We start from the raw sequence: 22,398 nt of genomic DNA on the forward strand, positions 1-22,398 counted from the left end.
TTATTTCAGAATGCTTCTCAAATGTGGTCATTTTCTTACCAAATTTCTGTGCCATTGTCACCTATCAATCCCTTAATGACATCTGGTAACCTGGCTCTCTCTCTCTCTCTCTCTCTCTCTCTCTCTCTCTCTCTCTCTCTCTGTGTGGTGCTTGGGGTTGAGATCACAGCCTGGTGCTTGTTAGGCAGAGCTCTACCATTGAGCCATACCCTCAGCTGTTTTTGCTTAAGCTATTTTCTTAATAGGGGCTCTCATTTATGCCCAGGCTTGCTTGGACCACAGTCCTCCTATTTTCCCTTTCCATGTAACCGAGATGACAGGTACATACCACCATACCCAGCTATTGGTTGAGATGAGGCTCTCACTCACTTTTTGCCTGCACTGACCTTGACCCTCAATTCTATCAATCTCCACCTCCTGAGTAACTACAACTACAGGTGTGATGCTATGCCGGGATTAAAATTTTACTAGTTATTGCAAAACACAATGCATTTTCAGTTTGAATTGGGAGACAGGCATTATTCCCATTTTATAGATGAAGAAACAGGCTCAGAGAGGTTGAGGGCTGGCTTGAAGGTATACAACCAGGAAATAACTACATGAATATGGTTATACTTGGGGGCTGTATCTTCCAAAAATAGCTCTGTTCACCAGAATGTTCTATAGGAACCCTGAATCCCTTCCTCCTGGGAGGTCAGTGGGGAGGGGGGTATCCTTTTAAGGTTGGTCAGGATGTGCTATCCCATGGCCAACCCCACTTAGTCCCTGGGGAAGTGGATGACCTGGTATGTGCTGGGACCCAGGGGCCACACTCTCCTCCGAGACAGCGTTTCAAGGTCTGCAGCTGCCTGAGGGCCTGAGCATAGCTGTGGTGCTGTGGGAAGGCCCGAGGCACCACCAGCCTCAGCTCCTTCTCCACATGCTCCAGCTGAAGGTAGAGACACTGCCTGTAGGTACTGTCCTTCCAAAGGGCACTCGAGGCCAGCTCAGGCTTGGGGTGTCGTGTTTTCCCTGGGGGACAAGAGAAAAACAGCCAGTTGGTACTGAGTGATTAGTGACAACAGTCAATCAGCTCTAACACACACACACACACACACACACACACACACACACAGAGTTGAGAGAGCAACAGCTTTGAATTAAAACACTTGCCACGCCATGAGACATCAGAGGTGCTGAGAGATAGAGGGTGAGGCTTGTAAGGCTGGCTTTTTAATTTGAATGCTTTCCTTTTAGGTTTTTTTAAAAGACAGTTTCAAGATTTCCTCACACTCAAAAGAGGAGAGAAATACCAAGTGTGGTGCCACACAACTATAATCCTAGCTACTCAGAAGGAGGAGGCAGGATGGTTGTGAGTTCAAGCATAGCCAGGAAAAGGTTAATGAGATCATAGCTCAAAAATAAAATAGGTGGCACTAGTAGCTCACACCTGTAAATCCAAGCTATTTGGGAGGCTGAACCAGGAGGATCATGGTTTGAGGCCACTCCAGGCATACATGTGAGAGACACCCCCCCTTCTCAACTGCCATTTAGGTGTGGTGGGATTCATCTGCCACCCCAGATATGTAGGAGGCAGAGATCAGGAGGATGTAGGCCAGAAAACAGGGTATTGTGCCATATTTCTGTCACCCCAGCTTTGATCAGAAGCCTAAAATAGGCAGATTGTAGTCCACGCCTATGCCCAGGCAAGAAGCAAAACCCTATCTCAAAAATAACCAGGGGCTGGGAATGTGGCTTAGTTGTAGAGTGCTTGCCTAGCATGTATGAAACCCTGGGTTCGATTCCTCAGTACTATATAAACAGAAGAAGCCGGAAGTGGTGCTGTGGCTCAAGTGGTAGAGTGCTAGCCTTGAGCAAAAGAAGTTCAGGGCCTGAGATCAAGCCCTAAGACTGGCAAAATAATAATAATAATAACAATAACAACCAATGCAATCAGACACTTGTGGCTCACACTTTTAATCTTAGTCACTTGGGAAGCTGAGAAGAAGAAGACTAAGTTTGGAGGCCAATTCCAGGTAGAAAAGTCCACAAGACTGTCTCCACAGAGGGAGTCTGGTGGTGGTGCCTGTGATCACAGTGGATCTTGGCTCAGGCGCATGCCTAAGTGGGAAGTAAGACCTTATCCTAAAAAAAATCAGTGAAAAACAAGGGTAGAGGTATGGCTCACTGCAGCATGCCAGCCTAGAAGGTGCAAGGCCCTGAGATCATGAGGTCAGAGAGAGAGGAGAGAGAGAAAGGCCATGTTCATCACCCCACTGTAACAGTTACCAGCTTTTAGCCTATGTGTCTCATCACTGCTACACAGCGTTCTCCTTCCAAAGTATTTTATAGCCTATCCTTGATAAAGCAGTCTCTCATCTACAAATATACAACTGTTCGAACCTGAATCTAAATCTTATTTTATCTGGTTCAAGGAGGGTTAAGTTGTGTGTGTGTGTGTGTGTGTGTGTGTGTGTGTGTGTGTGGTTGAACTCATAGTTTCGCATTCACTGAGCTTTTTCACTCACAGCTGGTGCTCTACCACTTGAGGTGTTCCTCCAGTCCAACGATATGTGTTCACCTTGTGTCTTAGTATTTTTTTATTATGAAACATTCTAAACATATACAGATAGAGTGATGAGAGGTAACTGCATCACCCAGCTTCAAAACAGACAGCTTCCGCATGTTTTACCCACACACACCTACCACCTCCAGGAGGGCAGATTCCAAAACTTGTATCACTTCCTTACATAATTTAGACAGTTCTGGAGAAGGTAAGGACTTTCTGATAGGATATCTGCTATGTCATTGTGTGTCTTTAAAATGATTGACAGTCATCCCATCAAATACCCAGTCAGTCATGATAGATCTTGAGTAGCTTGTTCAAATTTCAGATTTCTAACTTCCCTCCCTCCCTCCCTCCCTTCTTCTCTCCCTTTCTCCCTCCCTCCTTCCCTTCCTTCTTTTCCTTCCTTCCTTCCTTCCTTCCTTCCTGCCTTCCTGCCTTCCTGCCTTCCTGCCTTCCTTCCTTATGCTAAAGATCCAATCCTGGGTCTCACAAGTGGTTTTTTTTTTTTTTATCACTGAGATATATCCCCACCCCTTTAAATTTGTGTGTGTTTGTTTTTGAGACAGTCACATTCTATAACCCAGGCTAGCCTCGAATTAGAGATCTTCCTACTTCAGACTCCCAAGTGCTGGGATTACAGGCATGATATACCATGCCTGGCTAAAATTTTTAAAAAACATCATTTTGTATATGTATAAATCACAGAAACAACACATCTATTATAAGAAAAGAAGAACAAATTCAAATCTTTCCACTATTCCCTGTGACTTTTAAGAGAAACTGGATTCTATAAATGGAGCCGGGCCTCAGCGCTGGTCCTGAGGTGGAAGGTTGGACAGGTGTTTGTCTTCCCAGGAGCTTTGTGCATAACAAAATAGAGCTCTCTCCCTCATGGCCCCTTCCCTAGTCACTAGTGAGAGATGAATGGGAAAATAGAATGTGTATGTGGGGAAGGTTGTGGTTGGGTACACCCATCACTGATAGTCCTTGATTCCCACTAGGTAAATGCCTGGAGCAGAGTCCAGTCCTACCTCTGTCTGACTGGAAGCCTCTCCCTCCACCTCCTCCCAGACTGGCCTTCCTCACCGAACTTCAACTAAAGAGTCCAACGTCCACATTCTGTGTTGCAAGACTTCTGCTGATGTTTTGGGAAGATACCATCCCTGCCAATCATAACATTGTCAGGTGCGGCCTAAGCATTTTCTGTAGCTTATGATCTCATTCAGTCCTCACAACAAGCCACAGAGCTAGGTGGATCAACACCTCTGTTTTGGAGAGGAGCAGCCTTGTAGGGCTTGAGCAACTTGCCCTAAGCCGCAGAGCTACATTGGCACCTTGGTGATTCCCAGAATCTCCAGTCTAGCATTCTTCTCAAAGTCTGTGGCCCCCTGCCAGCATGTCTAGCTGTGAGTGCCAAATCCCCCCAAACCCATGGCCAAGTACGGGGTGCAAGCAGTGATGGCCTTCGTAGGTCACCCTGGGCATAATCCTTCCGGTGGCTGGAGCATAGGGTCAGACAATCCCAGCTCTACAGTAAGGAGGTGAGACCTTGCCCAAAGGGCAGGTGTCCTGTACTTCAATGTGTGCAGAAAGCACTAAAGTGGTTGACTTAAGGTTCAGTTGGCCTCTCCCCATTTTGTCAATGATGGAAAACCTACTACACAGATAGGAAGGTGCCAAGAGAGAAGCCAGGAGACCAATTCAAGCCAGAACAGTGTGCTATGGGTGGAACTTTTAAAAAGGAAACAGTGTTACTAAAATCCAGTTGGATATTGTTGGGAAAAGCTTGGCATTTGACATCTGCTATCTTGGCCAAATAAGATCAGCAGGCAGTAGAAGGGCACTGAACCCTCAGTGGAGCCAATCCAGACTCCCTTGACATTGATGAGGAGGAACGACAGAGGCGCTAGAACCTCCGAGGGTGTGTCACCACCCTGCCCACCACCTTGTGCCCTAAAATGGATCTGGTTCTCATGCAGCCCTGACACTTGCTAGGGAAAGAAGATGGGGCTCAGAGAACTGAAGCAAGCTGTCCACAAAGCTGGTCCCTGAGATAGCCGGGACTCAAAGATGGGCCTTCTAAGCACGGGGAAGCTGAATGGATGGCCCCTACTTCAGGAGGCTCTGGGCTCAGGAAAGGAGGTTAAACCACTCACACCATCCATTTTCTGCCCACAAACATTGAAGGCAAGGAGGAACTTAGGGGCCAAAAGCTTGGGACCTGAAGCCCTCTGGTAGCCAGGGAAATATGGGCTGATCTCCAAAGAAAAGCCTTATGGGACTAAAGATCAAGAAGGAATTGTCCAGGCACAGCAGAAAGAATGTTCTAGAGTACAGAGTTGGCATAGGTTGAGGGTATAGTTGGAAGCAGCTTGGCATTGCAAGAACAACAGGTTCCTGTGATACAGAAAGGGTAGTGAGTGTGGCTTGAGCAGCAGCTGGTGAGGGAGAGCCCAGAACAACTCCTGGTGCCCCTGGTGATACAGACATGGCCCTGGCATCTGACTCCACGTGAAGGCAGGAAGCCACTTACCTTCTACTTGCATAGATCCAAGAGTGAGTGTGACAGGGTCCTTGCTCTTCCTGGCTTCTTCACAGAGCCCCCGCCCTGCCCTGTTCTCTGGACAAACGATGTCTTCCACCAAGGCCAGGAGGTCGTTGAGCTCCATCGCTCTTGAGGAATTCCAGCTTGAAGCTGGCGATGGCACCTTCAGAGCTTTAAACAGTAAGCTGACGAGTCTCCTCATATCCTGCAAGACAACGGGTCAGGGAGAGGGGGCATGAGCCACAGGTGAAGGGGTGCATCACAGAGGCCCAGAGTGCAAGCCCTGGGCCCCGCGCGCTGCATTGGAACCACCACATTATAACCTCTTATGAATTTCCATTCCCTCACTTCCTCAAACCGCAGCATGAAGTATGTGCTCAGTAAAAGATTATTGAGCGTATCAGGATGGAGTCTTTTCTGGGGGCTTCCAGTTTAGCAGTCTGGAATGGGGTTGGAATAGTTTGTACCCAGGAGATACTCAAAAAGTGTTCCTATGTATCTGTGTATATTGAGCTGATGAATCATGACAATTACTACTGCCAGATGCACAGGGCTCTAGACCCCAGGCCCGGCCTGCGGTCCACCTCTGCGGGGCCACACGTTCATCAGCTGAAGTGGAGGACTTGCCTTGGTCACTTCGTCAGGAGTCAGAAGGACATCGTCAATGGACTGTGGTGAGGAAGTCGGGCTAGTGGTCCTGCCACCCTGGTTCCCAGTGTTCTGCTCCTTTGTGACCCGAGGACGGGCATTTCGAAAGATCTGGACGATCAGGAGGTTGATGGGGAACATGAGGACGGAGCTCTCCAGCCCAATCATCACTTCCTGCCAAGTGAACTCAATTTTACCTGCGGAAGATGGAGGAAGAGCTCAAAGACAGACATAGCCACTAGACCCCCGGCCTGTCACCCCTTCCAGAAGGTGGCTAAGCAATGGAGCACAAGCCAGGCCCTGCTCCTGGGAGGTCATTGTAGGATGGGAAGGTCTTGCCTGCGAGCACAGGCTCTGTTTTCCTGGGACCTTGGCCCATGCCAGGTACTCTGTGCTAACCATGAGATTTATGGTAAGAATGGGCCACATGGTAAGAATGGCCTCAGCTTGACCTCTGAGGGCCAGGGTCCTCCATGCATGCAGTCAGCCATGTCCACATGCCCCAATAAAGTATGGATCACAGTGGCATGGCTGAGCCAATGTGGATGGATGGCCACCAGCCACGAGCCCTGACCATCATGACAGTGGGAATTACCCAAGTCCATCTTCTGCTCAGCAGGGTGCTGGGGGACACCCCAGAACATGATACTGGTCAGCATGGTACAGAGGAGCAGGGAGAAGCAGCAGGACACCCTCTGCACTCGTGTGAAGCTGCTCCGAGCCGAGCGGCTGAAGATGGAATACCAGATGTGTCCTTCCTGGAAGCCCGCAGAGGTTTTCATGCAAAACAGGTGGCTGCAGGGGAAGAGAGGGACAGGCAGCCATTGAGAGGGACAGGGATGGGAAAGAACTCATCTCTTTGGAGCAACCCTAGGTAACAGGGAGAAGGAAAGGGAAAGATTTGCATCCAAGATTTATCACTTGCAAAGACATAGATCATCAAAGCAGCATCTCAGGGGGTTAATACAGAGATGCTGGAAAGAGCTGCTTTATCACCATAGCCTGTACTCTTACCAGCCCGGGGGCCTCAGGAAAGGGAGGTTACTCTTTGCGTCTCAGTCTACTTGTCTATAAAATAGAGGCAATAATAGAACCTACCTCACTAGACCATTGAAAGGACTTCAAGCCCTCTGTTTTCATCTATATGGCTGGGGCTGTGAGATAGGGCCTTGCATTTTCTACTCAGGGATGGCCCTGGACTACAATCTTCCTACCTGTGTCTTCCAGGTAGCTGAGAATATGAATATATACTTGCACATGCAGCTTGTCTGTTAACGCAGAGGTCTTGTTAACTTTTTGCCAAAACTGGATAGAACCATGATCCTCCTTTCTCTGACTTCTGAGTAACTGAGATTACAGCATTGTCTATCATACCCAAAGTCATTTTTTTGGGAAAAAATGAACTCTGGGCCTGGGCGCTGTCCCTCAGCTCTTCACCTCAAGGCTAGTGCTCTACCACTTGAGCCACAGAGCCACTTCTGGCTTTTTTTTCTGTTTATGTGGTGCTGAGGAATCAAACCCAGGGCCTCATGCATGCAAGACAAGTGCTCTACTGCTGAGCCACCTTCCCAGCCCCCAAAGTCATTTTATAAAGCATTTGAAACAGTACTAGCATATAGGTGAGTGTTCAAATAATTACTTTTGCTATAATTTCATTATAACAACTACAGTATAATAATATAACCAGAATATTATTCACTTTATTTGTAATTAGAGCCTTTTGGGGTTTAGGAGAATAAAAGTTGCAAGGCAGAGTCTGAAAACAATACCAGATTTTTTAGTAAGAATATGTACCATGTCCCTGTGGATAAAATGGAGTTCATCACAGGTGTTAGTCCAGATTTCCCACAGCATGAGCAGAACTGAATTCCCAGCTGCTGTCTATTCCCACTGGTGGGGGGGGGGACACATGTCCCTCCTGGGCCCTAATTCTCAACAGGACAATCTGGTCATGATGCCCAGGCCACTGGCCAATATATTTTTATTTTATTTACCAAAGAACAAAGAAAAGAGCATTGTATGGTGGTACACACCTGAAATCTCCTCACTCAGAAGGCTCAGCAGGATGACTAACATAGAACCCATCTTTTAAAAAAAGGTGGGAAGGGGAGGAACGGCTGCTTAAAAAGAAAGAAAAAGTACCTGAACTGCTTCCTGTCCTGCTCCGTGGCCACTGGAAACACCTTGTCAAGAACACAGTCTCCAATATCAATGGACAGCCAGGAATTGCAGAGGAAATACCACTTCTGGTCCGTCGCTGGGTCATACACCAGCACGCGGCTCACATACCTGGACAGTGGAGTCATGGGTGTGAGGAACAAGGCTTCTTGAGGCCCTGGTGAACAGGAATTCCTGGGAAGACTGCATGTTCTTTGCTCTTGGTACTGGATGAACCCCAGCCACCTGTGCGCTCAGCCAGTGGAAAGCTGGCTCTCATAAGTGCTCACTTCTTTACAAGGCAGAGGTGGAGGACACATCTGAAAACTATGGGCCCCTACTCATGGCACCCACCTAGGATCACTGTCCAATCACAAGGGAGCCAAGCCAAGCCAAGCTGCTCAAAGGCAGGTTTCAGTATCCAAAATACAGCTGTCTCCTGTGATTCTAACCAGACAACAAGGCTACCATCAACCTAGGGTCTCACCCAGGCTGATTTAGGTGAGGGAGGAAATATTTCCTGTGGGGAGGCCAGATACAGCAGTCACCTTCTCTGTTGCTGTGTAGTCACGGTGGGAAGGCCACCCTTGCCTGCCAAGGCAGGGGCACAGCCAAGGTGCCCTGCACTGCATTCTCTCATTTTAGAGAAAATACCCCATCACACATGCAAAGGCCCCCTGTGTTGAGCCATGTGCCCTCCTGGGGTACCCAGCACCCAGTGATACGGGGCCCGGGGTGATCAAGATCCAACTTGGAGCAGCTCCAGGATCCCTCAAGGGGTTTGCTGAGCTTCATCACAGCTCAACACACCTCTCTGCCCATCCTGTATCCTCCCTTCCTAGGCACGCATCCCACAATGCCCACAAAGGGCACCTCACATGCTCAACTCCATCTCAGTGTGCGCTTCCTGGGAATTAAAGACAGCAATATACATGTCATGCTTTTACTTTTGTTTTAAGCTGCCAGTGGTTGATACCACTCACCTGGACCACAGTCTCAGGTCAGTGCTGGGATAGGGCTAACCCTGGATACCAGGGCTGTAGCTTCCATTCCTTCTATTTACTGATCTAGTACATATGTGTGGACCAGGGACCTGTCTGACTCTTGGTTTCCTCATCTATGAAACATGTTTGGCTAAGACTTGTCCAGGCCAGGAAGGCAGCCGTGTGCGGTATCTTACCCTGGCCTGCGCTTCCCAGGCCCTTGTGGTTTGCCTTCCCAACTCACCAGGATGGCTGGTCCCCTGAGTTGTCATGCCACAGCCTGAGGCTCTGCAGTTCTCCCAGGGGGAAAAGGGTGGAAAGCAGGAAGACATCCACTCCCCCTCGCTCAAACACTGGGAAGTCGGGGTCTGACAGGTGGTGGGGATCACTTTCTCCATCCAGGCCATACAGGGTGATGGTCACCTGAAATCCAGAGACCAGAAGTGGCTACTCCTACTCGGTAACTGAGCCTCTCTGGCTTTGTTTAATTGGGGTGACCAGAAACCAACAAAACCCAATCATGCCTGGTCCTCTCACCTCCTCTCCTCCCATCTTGAAATAATGATATGTTCAGTGTTGCTCAGAGAGCTTGGGACATGAATGCAGGAGGGTCACTGCTGGTCACATTCCTGGGCCCAGTGCCAGTGGTTCACGCCTGTAATCCTACCGACTAGGGAATCTTTGATCTGAGGATTGTGGTTTAAAGCCAGCCCAGGCAGGAAAGTCGGTGAGACTCATCTCCAATGAACTCTTATCTCCTCTTATCTCCAGTTCCAGAAACTGGATGTGGCTCAAAGATCTGCTTTTCTGTTTCTATCCAAGGGTTTACCTGATTTTTGGAGTCAAACTGGCATTGTGGCAGATTCTGCCTTTATTTCAGAGTGGGCTTCCTAAGCACTTTTTTCACCTCCACTGTTAACATTACAGGCTAGGTGTCCACATACCTGCTGAGAGTTCCTTGGGGGAAAAGTCATCTGTGGCTGAGAACTACTGTTCTAGGGGAGCCCAAACTCAGGCAATGTGAGTTTGAAATATGGCTGCAACTCTTTGTGAAGAGAAATGTCCTATGGATCAGAGACTGATGCTTGACTTGTTAATCAGAAGTCAGTGGATGTTCATTGGATGTGTGAGGAGTAGTTCCTATGTTCCTTCAGCCAATATTATTGAGCACTGACTCTGGGTTAGACAGCTGGTCTAGGACCTAACACATGGCAATCAATGAAAAAATTTCATCTTTAAAGAGTAAAAATGAAACACAAATAGTAAATAGTGCTTAAAAATAGAAAGATAAAAACTTCACCCTCACACAATCTAATCTCATTTTGGAAAACTCAGCAGTGCTGGTTCTTGATTCCTAACTGTGTCCCACAGACCCCTTAGTTTAGTAAGGGAACATAGCCGGGCTTGGCTGATGTACTTGGAAGAGGGAAATGGCTCAGGGCAGCCTTCACTGAGGATGTTCAGACATCTCAGGGGTGCTGCTGTGTGTGTACTGTAGCTGATCACTCGAGGACTGCAGTGAATGAACATGCAGTCACACCTGACTGCTTAGGTCTGAGTAGCTCTTCAGTCCAGCCCCCAAAATGTAATTCAAAATGGGCTGATTTCAAATGGTGGGTGTGCTTTCCTTCTTTCTCTCCCTGCTGTTTCATAGATTGTGTTTTCCTCATCTTTCCTTGATAAGTCCACTGACTGCTTCATCTATTCGCAGATTTACTTTTGGTCAACAAACTTAATGCTGAGTGACTCTGGAGAGGAGAAGAGCGACCTGGCCCTCTTAGAAGCACTCTGTTATCCTATGAAGTATTGGCATCATAAGGTAATATATTCATTTACAAAAAATATTCTTTCCACTCAAATACAAAAATTGAAAGAGAAAGATCGCCAAGTTCGTCCACAGTGGCAAAGCAGCACTTAACTAGGGGACACCAAGATCAACCAGTGGGTGTGGGGCTGTGGGGTACCTTTGCGGATGTAGCTGCTCCCCGCCGGTGTCCCGTGTGGACTGTCACCAGGTAGTGGTACTGGGCGAAGGGGTCGTTGTCCTCCAGCACCGTGACTCTCCTCTGGACAAAAGGCAGGGAAGACTCGGCTCAGTGAGCTCACCCATCACCCACCAGCCAAGAATGAGCAGAGCATTGTCAGATCAACGCATACCACACCTCTTTCATAGAGTAACCTTGAACATTAGACAGGTTAATGCCCAGTTTATACTAAATCTTCCAGTTTGTCAGTAGCATCATCTCCCCCAATAATTTGATAAAAAGTGACATTTTATAGCCAAAGAGGGTGAGAGCCAGTTGGTCTGAGATGGCCCCAAGCGTTAGGCCCTGGACTTGTAGCTGTCCTCTCAGGGTACATCATGGGGAGGGGGTGGCCCCTTGTGCTTCCCTCCTAGTCCCAAGGGCCATTCAACTTCACCTTGGCCTGATCCTCTGCATCTTTTCTCCTAGCCCAGATCACCACCAACACGTAGACCAGGCAGAGGCAGCCCACGGTGGTCACAACCACGGGGTTATCCTCAAAGGTGGCGAAGAGTTCAGCAGTCTGGTGGACATCCACAGCATTGGGCATCACCAGGAAGGTGCTTCCAAAGAAGGTGAGGTGGTTGCAGAGGCAGTGTGTCTGGGAGGCTGTGGTCCGCGGCCCCACCTGCAACCCACCAGAGTTCGTGAATAGACATGCTGGGAAATTCACGCCCGGCTCACTCGAGCCGAGGAGAGAAAAGTGACTTCCACTTTGGGAAGGTCATCCTATAGTCAGGGTTCCGTATCCATAGAGTCAGACAACTTCAGTCAAAAATACTTTTTAAATAAACGAGTCTGCACTGGATAGGTACAGACATTCTCCATGTCATATTCCCTGGGTGACAGAGTATATAGCAACTGCTGAGATAACATTTGCGCTTCATTAGAGTATCATAAATAATGCAGAGATGGTCTCAAGATACAGAGAATGTTCATGGGTTGCCTGCCTACTACATCCCTTTAAAAAGTATTTTTAAATCAGGTCTTGGTCTGTAACCAAAGCTGGCCTGAACTTGGATCCTCTTGCTTCAGTCTCCCAAGTGCTGGGATTATACACATGTGCCACCATGCTCAGAAAATATTACACCTTAGTATATAAGAGAGTGCCTGTGGATTTTAGTATCCATGGACAGTTGTGAAACTGATGTTCCTCAGATATTGAGAGATACCGCTGGGACAGAGACTTCAGGAATCCCTCAGGCTTCTTTTACTTAACTAAAAATTAATTTTAGCTGGGCATTTGGTGGCTCATGCCTGTAATCCTAGCTATTCTATTTGGGTGGCTGAGATCTGAGGATCACAGTTTGAAACCAGCCCAGGCAGGAAAATCTGTGAGACTCTTATCTCCACTAAACTACCAAAAAAACTACCACTAAACTACCATAGAAAGCCAGAAGTAGAGCTTTGGCTAAAGCACTGGTAGAGCACTAGCCTTGAGCAAAAGAAGCTCAAGTCAGAGCCCAGGCTCTGAGTTCAAAAGCCAGTACTGGCATTAAAAATTAAGTTAAAAATTCAGAGAACTAAAAAATAAAATGAAAAAAAAATCAGAGAACTGGCCAAGTGCAATAGCTCATGCTTATAATTCTAGCTACTTAGGAGCCAGAGATTGTGAGGATTGCCCAGCAGTCTGGGTAAAAAGGAAAGAAAAAAAAAGGTCACAAGACCCCATCTTAACCAATAAAAATCTAGGTGTGGTAGAGGACACCTGTATTCCAGTTATACAGCAAACCTCAAATAGGAGGCTCATGGTCCAAGCCAGCTGGTCATAAACTCAAGACCTTATTAGAAAAACAACTAAAGGCAAAATGGATTAGAGGTCTGACTCAAGTGATAGAGCATCTGCCTAACAAGCACAAGGCCCTGAGTTCAAATTCCAGTACAATAAACTAGAGACAGGCAGACAGACAGAATTGAGCATGCTAGACAAGCAATCTGCCATAAGCCACATCCCCAGCCCAGAGACTATTACTTGGGAGAAAGATCATTTCCAGTGGGAGCTCTAAGCATCCTGTCAATCTGCCTTCCCTGACTTGGAGACATGTTGTAGGTGAAGTTGGATTCCCCATGGTCCCAGCACAGAAGCACCCAGTATCACAGATTTGTCCTGAATCCCTCCTGCCTTTCACGCATCAGATGCTCATTGGAAGGATAAGCATTTGCCGGGAGTTAAAGCTGTGCCTGGAAGGGCCAGCCAAGGGCCCATCAGGGTGAGCACCTCATCTCAGTTTGCCCAGACTCTTCTTGCTTTTCAAACTGAAAGTTCCAAGTCCGCAGGACTCTGAGTCTATAACAAACTGAGCCAGTCTAGAGAGCCATGGAAGTGTGGATGCCGCTTGGCCACGCAGCCCTCCCTTGTGCTGAAGAAAGCACAGGTGGGCAGGGGGGAGCCAAGGGACTGGGGCAGGCATCCATACCCACAACCTCGCCTCAGTCCTGCAGGGTCAGGGCAAGCCATCCCAAACCCCCTCAGCCAGCTGTGACCCCCACCTCAGAACATCTGGCGGGTGAAGATTTAATCCAGCCCTCCAACCCGTCACTGCCTTTCAATCTAGGCTCTGTTGCTGTGTGGAAAGAGCAGCCAACTGGCATCTAGAAAGTGTTCTGTTTCCAGCACCTGGTAAGGAAGAACTCCAAAGCCCAATGATGACCCAACGGGAAATTCTGCCTCTTCCTCTTAACGAACCACCTGCAAAGGCCAGCCCCACATACTGGCACAGTGCCAAACACTCATTACAGACTTCAGGTGGGTCTTAGTCCTGTGTTTGCTCTGTTGTGTTCCTCACTGTTTCCTAACCCTGGTCCGGAACTGGCACACAGCTGTGGGTCTTACAGGAATACCTGACACCCGGAAGGGGTGCGACTGGTTTCAGAGAAGACATTCAAGCAGGGCTGGAGTTGGAGTGTCTTGATTTATGCCCAATATCTTTGCCCTCCAGGGCCTTCCCTTCCTCCGTCCTTTCCTCCTGTCAAGGTCTCAGATTCCCCATCCTGCTGCCTGAATGCTGGTATTATAGGTCTCCAGGGGTTTGACAAAGACCTTGAGGTCATTGGCTTCCCTAGACTTTTCCAGCACCAGGGTCCCTTTTTTGAGAAGGGAAGGTTTCTGGGGACTGAACCCAGAACCTCAGGCATACAAAGCCAAGTGCTCTACCACTGAGCTACATCCCTAGCTGCCCTGTGAATATCTGAAATCAATGTGCAGATGCTCCTGTGATGGTAATAAGTTATTGAATAAATGAAAGGAGGAGCTTGTAGTCTACCAATGGGTGATAAATTGTGATTATACATGGAGATGAGGGAAGGGGATGAGTACTGTGAAAGTCCAACAGTAGAACACTTGAGGCATGTGGGAGGGACAGGACAGTGGAGCTGGAACCGATGGAAGAAATGGAGCTTTCTGGGCAGGAGTAAGTAAGAAGGGCTTTCAGGAGGAGAAAACAGCACACACAACTCATGGAAGGGGACAGGATAGTTCCAAGAGGGCACTAACAGCCTCATGGCCAAGGACACTCTTCAGGACCATCATCATCCTCAGCTTCCTGGGGGCAGCGCTGAGTTGAGACAGAGATCTGATTGCAATTATTAAAGCCAAAAGCCCTCCAGGGCTCAGCAGGACTCGCACAGGCCTGGGGAAGCAGTGTCACATGGCCGGACTCTGAGTCTTGGCATCTCCACAAAAAGGTGTGGGGTTCAGGGCAAGTTAATTGAGTTTCCTGAGCCTTTGTCTCATTGTCTATAAAATAGAGTTGTTGGGAAGATTTGATGAGATCATGCAAACTGAGCAGGGAATACAATACTTGGCAGAGAACAAACGGGACAGTTGAGTTCATTTCCTTGGAAATGGCACCCTGGCCTGCAGGGCTTCCTGAATCACTCGTCCACTCATTCAGTGATCACTTGTCTCTGTGTCCTGTCTCCTGAGCCCTCAGATGCCAGACATCTTTCAATGAGCTCATCTGTAGAGATGAGCACAGCCCCTGTGCTCAGCCCTGTGAAGGAGGGGTGTGTGGGAAGTCACACCCAGCCAGGATCAACAGCAGCTTTCTCCAGGAAGCAGTGCCTGGGTCAGGGAGCCCGCTAAACACAAAGCCATGTGTGCAATGGCCCCACGGAGGGGCGCAAGACACTGGCCTGAGGACTCTAGAGGGGGTCCCCATGTGGGCCACATATACCTTACCAAGCTACTCTGTCTTTGTCTTTGCTTTCCTCTCCTTACCTGGCAGCCAGAGTTGTCCCAAGTCTCCTGGACCTCATCCCAGAACACACAATGGGACAGGAAGGTGGTGACACCAACTGTGAGGGCTTTGCCAGGGTCTGGCTTCAGGTTGGATTCGGGGACCACAGTCAGGTAGTAGATACCCTCCCCTAAGGGCAGGTCTGCTGGGCCCAGGATCCAGGTAGACAGCTCACCTGTGGGAAACAGGGCTCTGGTCAGCCGGAAGCCTCACTGAGATGAGGTTGACATCATGGATAACACGGCAGGTTGACCAAGATGACACAGCAGGGAGGCAGACCCTGAAGGTCTCTCCATTATTGTAGGAGTGATACCTTGCCTCCTGAGCACAGAAGGGACACCCTGCTCAGGGTGCAGATTGGGTCAAAAAAACAAGGGATCTTTATTGGCTGTGTGACTAGTTACTGAACCTCTCTGTTCTTTTCTGGCAAGGGAAGACTTCAGTGGTCTCTACCCTAAAGGTTGTCATGTGGACTACAGTAAGGATGGTTCAGGAAGGGCCTGTGGTCATCTTCATAAATGCTCACCTAATGTTGGCAACTAACAATACCAATAACAGCAGTAGAACAAGCCACTGAGTATGGCAGGTGGTTTTTCTCTGATTTCCCCCATGGCTTTTTGTCCTCAAGCTTGAATCTACTCCAACCCCAAGGAACACTTGAGAAGCTGCCCAGGGAACAGGGCTAACCTGGAACAGCTGCTGGTGGTAGATGAGTTTGGGCATCATAGCTAGTCTCATTGGGGTGGTAGCCATAGCCAAGACTGAGTGTGAGCGGGAGGTAGGGTCTCCCATGTAGCTGGATCCCCAGAGCGGCTCCCCCTGCAGTCACATTCACCCACAGAGTCCCGGGAGCAGCCAGGTCCAGCACGGTTGGCTCATTGAGTCCTTCCAAATGCCGGGGCAGCAGGATCTGTCACCAAAGCACAAGGAAATGCCATTCAGGCAGCAACAGGTCTGCTGAACAGAGCCATGCAGGGCAACTGCCTACGAGCTGGAATCCACACTGCTTTGGCACCTAGAGCAAACGGCCACAAGCTGAGCAGCATCGGGCAATATAAACCTGTTATCCCACACTTCCCGACGCCAGAAGTTTAAGATCGGTTTCCCAGGGCTAAAGTTGGCAGGGCTTGTCCCTTCTAGAAAGAATCCACTGCCTTGTTTTTCTCCAGCTTGCCCTCCTCGTCCTAGCCGCACCTTCACCTTGCTCCAACGTGTTATTTCTGCCATCAAATCACCTTTTCCTCATCTGTAGTTACACCTGCCTGCCCAGAGCCCCAAACCCAGACAATCCATGCTCAACCCCCATTTCAAGGACCAAATCTCAGTCACATCTGCGAAGTCCTGAGTCACAGAACAAGCTTCAGAGGAAGTAGACATCCCTAAAGACTCCCACTGAATTAGTCAGTGATGAGAAAACTAGGCAGATGAATAGGACAAGAAAAAAACCATTACAACCTTGAAAGTATCTGAATGCATACTGCACCACAGTGTGCTCATGACTGTGTTTAAGGAAAGTCTAACTGGAACGTTTAGAGGCCATGGGGATGGCTTGTGTAATGAGGGTCGTTAAAATCCCAACAACAGGTTCCTATACCTGGGAAAACCGAGATACCACAAGATGGGTAAATGAACATACATTTGTGGGCTTAAGTTAATGCAATGTTTAAGGCAGGGCGAGCATCAATTTTGGATGGTTCTCTTCTTTATAGAACCAGACAACTAGCCAGGTACTGGTGGCTCACGTCTGTAATCCTAGCTACTACAGAGGCTGAGTTCTAAGGATCACAGTTCAAAGCCAGCCCGGGCAGGAAAGTCCGTGAGACTTTGATCTCCAATAAACCACTAGAAAACCCGAAGTGGCACTGTGGCTCAAGTGGTAGAGCACTCACCCTGAGCTAAAGAGCGCAGGGACAGTGTTCAAGCCCCACAACTGACAAAAGAAAAAAGGAAAAAAAGAAAAAAGAACCAGCCATCTTCGGGCTCTAACTAAATTGAAGAAGAAAGCCAAGTATCATCTGACTCCTGACAACACCCTATTTCTACCTCAATATTCTCAGACAGGTTCTTCACAGGGATGGGCTGTCCACCAGGGCTGGTCACGAGAAGTCCACCAACAGTTCCACTGATGTCAAAGCGACTCCCGGCTGGGAAGGGGCTCTTGGGGAAACTCGTCATCTGAAAGGAAGAGAGAGGAGCATTGTCCCAGGCCCTTGAGGCTGCAGGGAACTAGGTCCCTATGTGAGTGATGAGGCCCTGAGGTAGGGCTGTCCCCAAGGAGGCATTTCTGGGGTTACCCTGATATCCACAGGCTCGCTGTCATCCTCTATGGGCCAGAGGGAGGAGGCAGGCAGAGAGAAGGTTGCAGAGTCGGTGGCAGCAATAAACACGGAGGAGCCTCGCCAAGTCCGTGGCTGTATTCTGGTCATAGGATGAGGAAAGATTCAGTGTGACCATGTGGGAGGAAGAGCCCTGCTCTCCCAGCGCTCAGAGACTCTCTCCTGTCTATCAGAGAGGTGTCTTTAGCAAGTTCTCAGGTTTGTACCAGCAGCAGAAGCTGCCGCAGAGAAGTGGTGCCCCTGGATCACCACAAAACCAGCTTCGTTCACTGCCAAACCCCCAGCCCTTAGGAGCTGGTCAATAATTTTTTGTTGTTGTTAAATGAGTAAATGAGCTTGGCTGTCGACAGCTCCATGGGTTTCTCCCCTCTGCCTGCCTTAGCCTTGGAGATCGTGGGCTCTCAGCTCCATCTTTTCCAGACTTCGCTCTGTCCTCATCAGATTGGACTGGAGACCTGGTTTTAGACCCTCGTTCAGATCTGGGGATTATGTCCCTGGGACCCAGTGGAGCAACCCTGACCCAAGGAACCAAAATCTGGGACTCAGTTTGGGGCCTGCAACATGGTCCAGTGCTGGTCAGGTGGGGAGAGGAGAGAGGAAGGCATGCCCAGGAACTGGTCAGTACAGAGCAAGATGGATCCCCCATGGCAAAACTCACAGGCGATTGTTTGAATCCCTGCAGGCCTAGGAGAAACGGGCTGGCTGGCCCACCCACGACACAGTAGGTACGATGTGGGTTCCCTTTTGTCAACCCTCCGCCTGCCCTTCTCCCACATAGCTCAGAATTCACTCCTGTGTCAACCCTCCTCTCTGCACAACCACCCACCCTAGTGGGAAGGAGCTCTTCAGACAAAAGCCCTCCACCCCCAGGTCTTGGTACCAACACTGCAGATCCCAAGACTGGCCTCCTGGATTCTGCCTGCATCTGGGCGTGGAATTGGGGAGCCTAGGGCATGGGCTTTCTTGGGAACACACAGTGCAGCTGATTACCTGTTTGTGTACACGGAGATGGAGGGTGTAGCCAGGGTGGCTGGAAGGGCCCCGGGAAGTGTGCCCAGCAGGAGGGAGGTCTGTACACGCTCCACAGCCTCAAGCATCCGGGCTAGTGTAGGAACCTGGGAAGAGGCAAGAGGATGCCACTATGAACTGCTGCTCGACGCCATTTCTGGCCACCATCACTAGGCTTAGCATGAGGCCTGTAAGAGAGGACAGTGGGAGGTGGGAAAAGCCCCATGGATAATGGCAAGGGCAGCATATACAGAGATGAGGATGCCTGGCTCCTGTGAACCCTTCACGGCCTCCTGGCTGCCCTGAGAATGGGTGTTTTCCCCTCTTCTTGGGCAGTAGGGGAAACATGTGGAGAGGAAAGATGGCTTGGGAAGGATAAAGAGAAGGAAGAGCCAGGATTCATGTGAAGCTTCTGGCTTCAGGCATCATGTGCTGAGCCATTGTGCTATTTGGCTCTGTGCAGCTGACTTCCACACCTGGCTAGGTGTTATTCCAGGGCACGTGGAGAGTCATGGGTAAAGCCATTCAAAACATGTGTCTTCATGATGTCAAGGCTAGGATGAGAACCCAGAAGGGCTGGGTGTTTGCAGAGTGCTTATGGGGTGCACAGACTGTGTGTGTGACCATCACTATGTGTGAACATAAGGATTTGAGCACGCCACATGCAAGTCTGTGTGAGGGCATTATACATAACTATATGAACGCATGTGAATGTAGCTCCCAGGGTGTATGTAAGTGATTAGGAATGTGAGTGCAACTATATGGAAGAGCTATGTGAAAGAGTCTGTCTGTGTGTAACTATGCTACTATGTGTAAAGGTGTGATTGTGTGTATATGGGTGTGTGAATGTTTGTGAGGGTGTGAGGCTGAATCTGTGTGTGTTACAGTGTTCTGAATCCATGGCCATGTGTGAGCATATACCTTTGCCTTATTTGTTTGGCAGTACTTGGGTTTGAACTCAAGGCCTCATGCTATCTGAACCAGTTCACCAGTAAGCAGGCATCTCTGTATTCAGTTACCTTTGTATGAGACTGTCCTTCAGTCTTTCTGCAAAGGAATGCTGGCCCGTGGGATAAAGGCCTGTGGAGCAGCTAGACTTGAGCTTTACAGTTCTATCACGATGCTGCCCTGGGACCAGGCTGCATCCTTGTGCCCCTCAGGAGCCACACACGCCCCACCTACTCTGACTGTTGTGTGTTCTTGGCTAAACAAACCAGGAATTATCAAACCTGCAAGGGGGTACACAGGTCTCTCCAACAGAGGCTGCTGATCTGAAGTGAGGCAGGATGCTTCCATTTGCAGATGAGGAATGTGAGTTTCCTCACACAGGGCCCCTATGTGATGAATGGTACAGCTTGCAAGCGACACAAGTCAGAGTTCAGATTCAGGCTGCCTGATTCCAGGCCCCATATACAGCCTATTACTCCACACTGCCTCCCAGGGGTGCTGATCCCTGGATCCTTTCTTCCAACTCCTTGGTAAACACTACAACTCCAGGCCTCAGTTTCCTTATCTGTAAGGAGTGGGTATGAGTTGGGCACACCGTGGGCATGAGGTCTGCATCTGGCCTGAGACACCCACCTGGCTGCTGTTGGCGTCCATGGGCTCTTCTGGTTGGTTGCTCGGGAAAGCTTCCAGTATATTGCCCACCGCCCAAAGCAAGCCCCTGGTGGCTGCCTGGCGCCTCTGGTCCTCAGGACGGGCCTTGGTACTTGCTGTCAACAGGACTTCACTGGCCTGCTGCAAAGCCCGGCTAGCCACCCACTGAGTACAACCAAAGAAGAAAAAGCAATTTGAACCCAGCTGGGATGGATCCGTCCCTGTGCCATTTCAGGGATATAGGATGCAGGGGAGGGGAGCAAGCGAGGGGCCTAAGCCGAGGAAGAGCTGAGCCAGGCCCATCATGGAAGCAGTCCACATTCCTAACTTAAGACTGGATCTAAGGCTTTAAGTTCCTCTAGGAGAGAGGAATTCTGAATTCTTCTCAGAGTGCTTTATGGAGTGATCTGCACATCGTAGGTAGTTGGTAACATTTACTGACTTGGAGTGATGGATGGATGGATAGAGAATGAATGGATGATAGATGGGTGGGTAGAATGGGTGAAAGGGTGGAAGGAAGATGAATGGATGGAGAGAGGGTAAGGCTGGCTGGCTGGAACCATGGGTAGGCAGGTGGATAAGGGTGGGTGAGCAGGTGGATGATGCATGGACATAGTACTTCATTATACTTTTATGTTTTTATGAGATTATTTGTTTGGTACCCTGATAGTCTGAACATGCCTTGAGGGCAGTCTATGCATGTGACTCGCTGCTGAATTCTCAATGAATTCAGTGCCTGGCACAATAGGCATTCAGGAGATGCTTGTTGATTGAGTGGATGAATGAATGTAAAGAGGAGGGAAGGAAGGATGCACATAGGACACGTGACTAAGCACATGGGTATGTGAATGTATAATGCCACCTTGCCAGCTTTGGGCCGGCTCCAGGGGAGTGAGTGAGGTAGTGCCAGGGACGTTTCCCTCTCACTCCTTATGGCTTCTTTTTAACCCTGGGCTGTTTAGGTGGTGGAACATGTACTTTGATCTGAATTTTCCAAGAAGGAGATAAGGCTGTTTGTTTGGAGGTGACTCCAGGGAACATCCTTCAAGGCTTGGGGATGTGAGACAGGAAACGGTCAGAATCCAGTGCAGGAAGCGCAGTCGAGCCCAGTGCCTGGGACCTGGTCCTGCGTGGGAGTTATCCAACAAGAAGGGTTGAGGTAGCTGGGCTAGCTGTGCATGACTTCCCAGCTGTTGGGGCAGGTGTCAGGAAGAACCCCAGGCTAGAAGGTGCCGGTAGCTGGACATCACACTAGACATCAGATGTGCAAGATGAGGTGGATCAGTAGCAGCTCTGGTGACTTGGCTGCCCAGCCAAGAACAGGATCCAGGTGCTCCTTCCAGTTACTCACCCATGGATAGAGAGGAAGGGGTGGGGGCAAGAAAGTCATCACATAGGATGAGGCATAGTAGGGGGCTACCAAAGGGTACCTTCCCATACACCACCAGGCAGGATCATTGGAAAGAAGATGGCGGAATTCTTGGCAGCTCCAGGAGAGCTCTGTGACTTAGGGACCCCTTGACCTATCCCTGGCTGGGTTATTACTTTCCTCTCATGGAGAGGTGTGTGTGTGTGTGTGTGTGTGTGTGTGTGTGTGTGTGTGTGTGTGAGGGGAGGGGAGGGAGAGAGAGAGAGAAAGAGAGAGACGGCCTGGCTCAGCAGGTGGAAGTTCTCACCTGGGCAGAGGGTGTGAGCTCTTCACTGAGGTGGGTCAGCTCCCTCAACACCTCAGCCAGCCCCTGCACACTCTGCATGTCCTCCAGGCTGCCGATGACCTTGGACAGTGACTGCAGTACAAGTTCTCTGACCTCGGTACAAGGAGAAAAAGGCCAGGAGAGAAAATGAAATTCCAGAGGCTCCATGAAAGCATTTCAGGAATATTTGGGGTCAGGAGAATGGCTAGGGTTTCCTGCATCCACACCTTAATCCTTGAAACTTGTGAACATGTTACCTCAGAGGACAAAAAGGCACTCTGGCCTTTGGAGATGTGATTGGGGATCCTGAGACTGGGACAGCATTGTGGATTAACAGTGGGGGTGTTAGGACCATAGGGATCATGAGAGGGAGGAAAGAAGATGAATTAGGGAAGCAGATGGATATTGGAGGCAGCAGTAAAGGACAGAGAAGAGAGAAAGAATGGGGGAGAGCAGAAAGCTTTGATGATAGGGAAGGGGCCGTGAGCCAAGGAATGCAGGTTACCTCTAAACACTGGAAAAGTAAGGAGTGGATTCTCCATTAGAGCCTCCTGGAAGTTTCCAGTCCTGCCTAGCCACGCTTGACCTAGACCAAGTCATGTTCCTACTGTGGTCCTT

At 49.3% G+C, this 22,398-nt stretch overlaps 1 protein-coding gene across 1 annotated transcript in view; it reads right to left on the bottom strand.

Moving 5' to 3' along the window:
- The window catches only part of Pkd1l2 (polycystic kidney disease 1-like 2), a 69,748-nt gene that overhangs the window by 16,762 nt on the left and 30,588 nt on the right, over positions 1-22,398 (bottom strand). The window contains exons 17-31 of the mRNA XM_013012700.1: positions 21,763-21,894; positions 20,069-20,251; positions 18,470-18,594; positions 17,438-17,561; positions 17,187-17,318; positions 15,831-16,053; positions 15,125-15,318; positions 11,298-11,533; positions 10,846-10,942; positions 9,126-9,304; positions 7,884-8,030; positions 6,337-6,536; positions 5,721-5,938; positions 5,082-5,298; positions 783-1,011 (exon numbers count right to left, since the gene is read on the bottom strand). Of these exons, the coding sequence (XP_012868154.1) occupies positions 783-1,011; positions 5,082-5,298; positions 5,721-5,938; positions 6,337-6,536; positions 7,884-8,030; positions 9,126-9,304; positions 10,846-10,942; positions 11,298-11,533; positions 15,125-15,318; positions 15,831-16,053; positions 17,187-17,318; positions 17,438-17,561; positions 18,470-18,594; positions 20,069-20,251; positions 21,763-21,894 (2,636 nt within the window). The remainder of the gene's footprint in view (positions 1-782; positions 1,012-5,081; positions 5,299-5,720; positions 5,939-6,336; positions 6,537-7,883; positions 8,031-9,125; positions 9,305-10,845; positions 10,943-11,297; positions 11,534-15,124; positions 15,319-15,830; positions 16,054-17,186; positions 17,319-17,437; positions 17,562-18,469; positions 18,595-20,068; positions 20,252-21,762; positions 21,895-22,398) is intronic.

This window comes from Dipodomys ordii, unplaced genomic scaffold (genome assembly GCF_000151885.1).
Source record: "Dipodomys ordii isolate 6190 unplaced genomic scaffold, Dord_2.0 Scaffold18, whole genome shotgun sequence".
Taxonomy (NCBI): Eukaryota; Metazoa; Chordata; class Mammalia; order Rodentia; family Heteromyidae; genus Dipodomys; species Dipodomys ordii.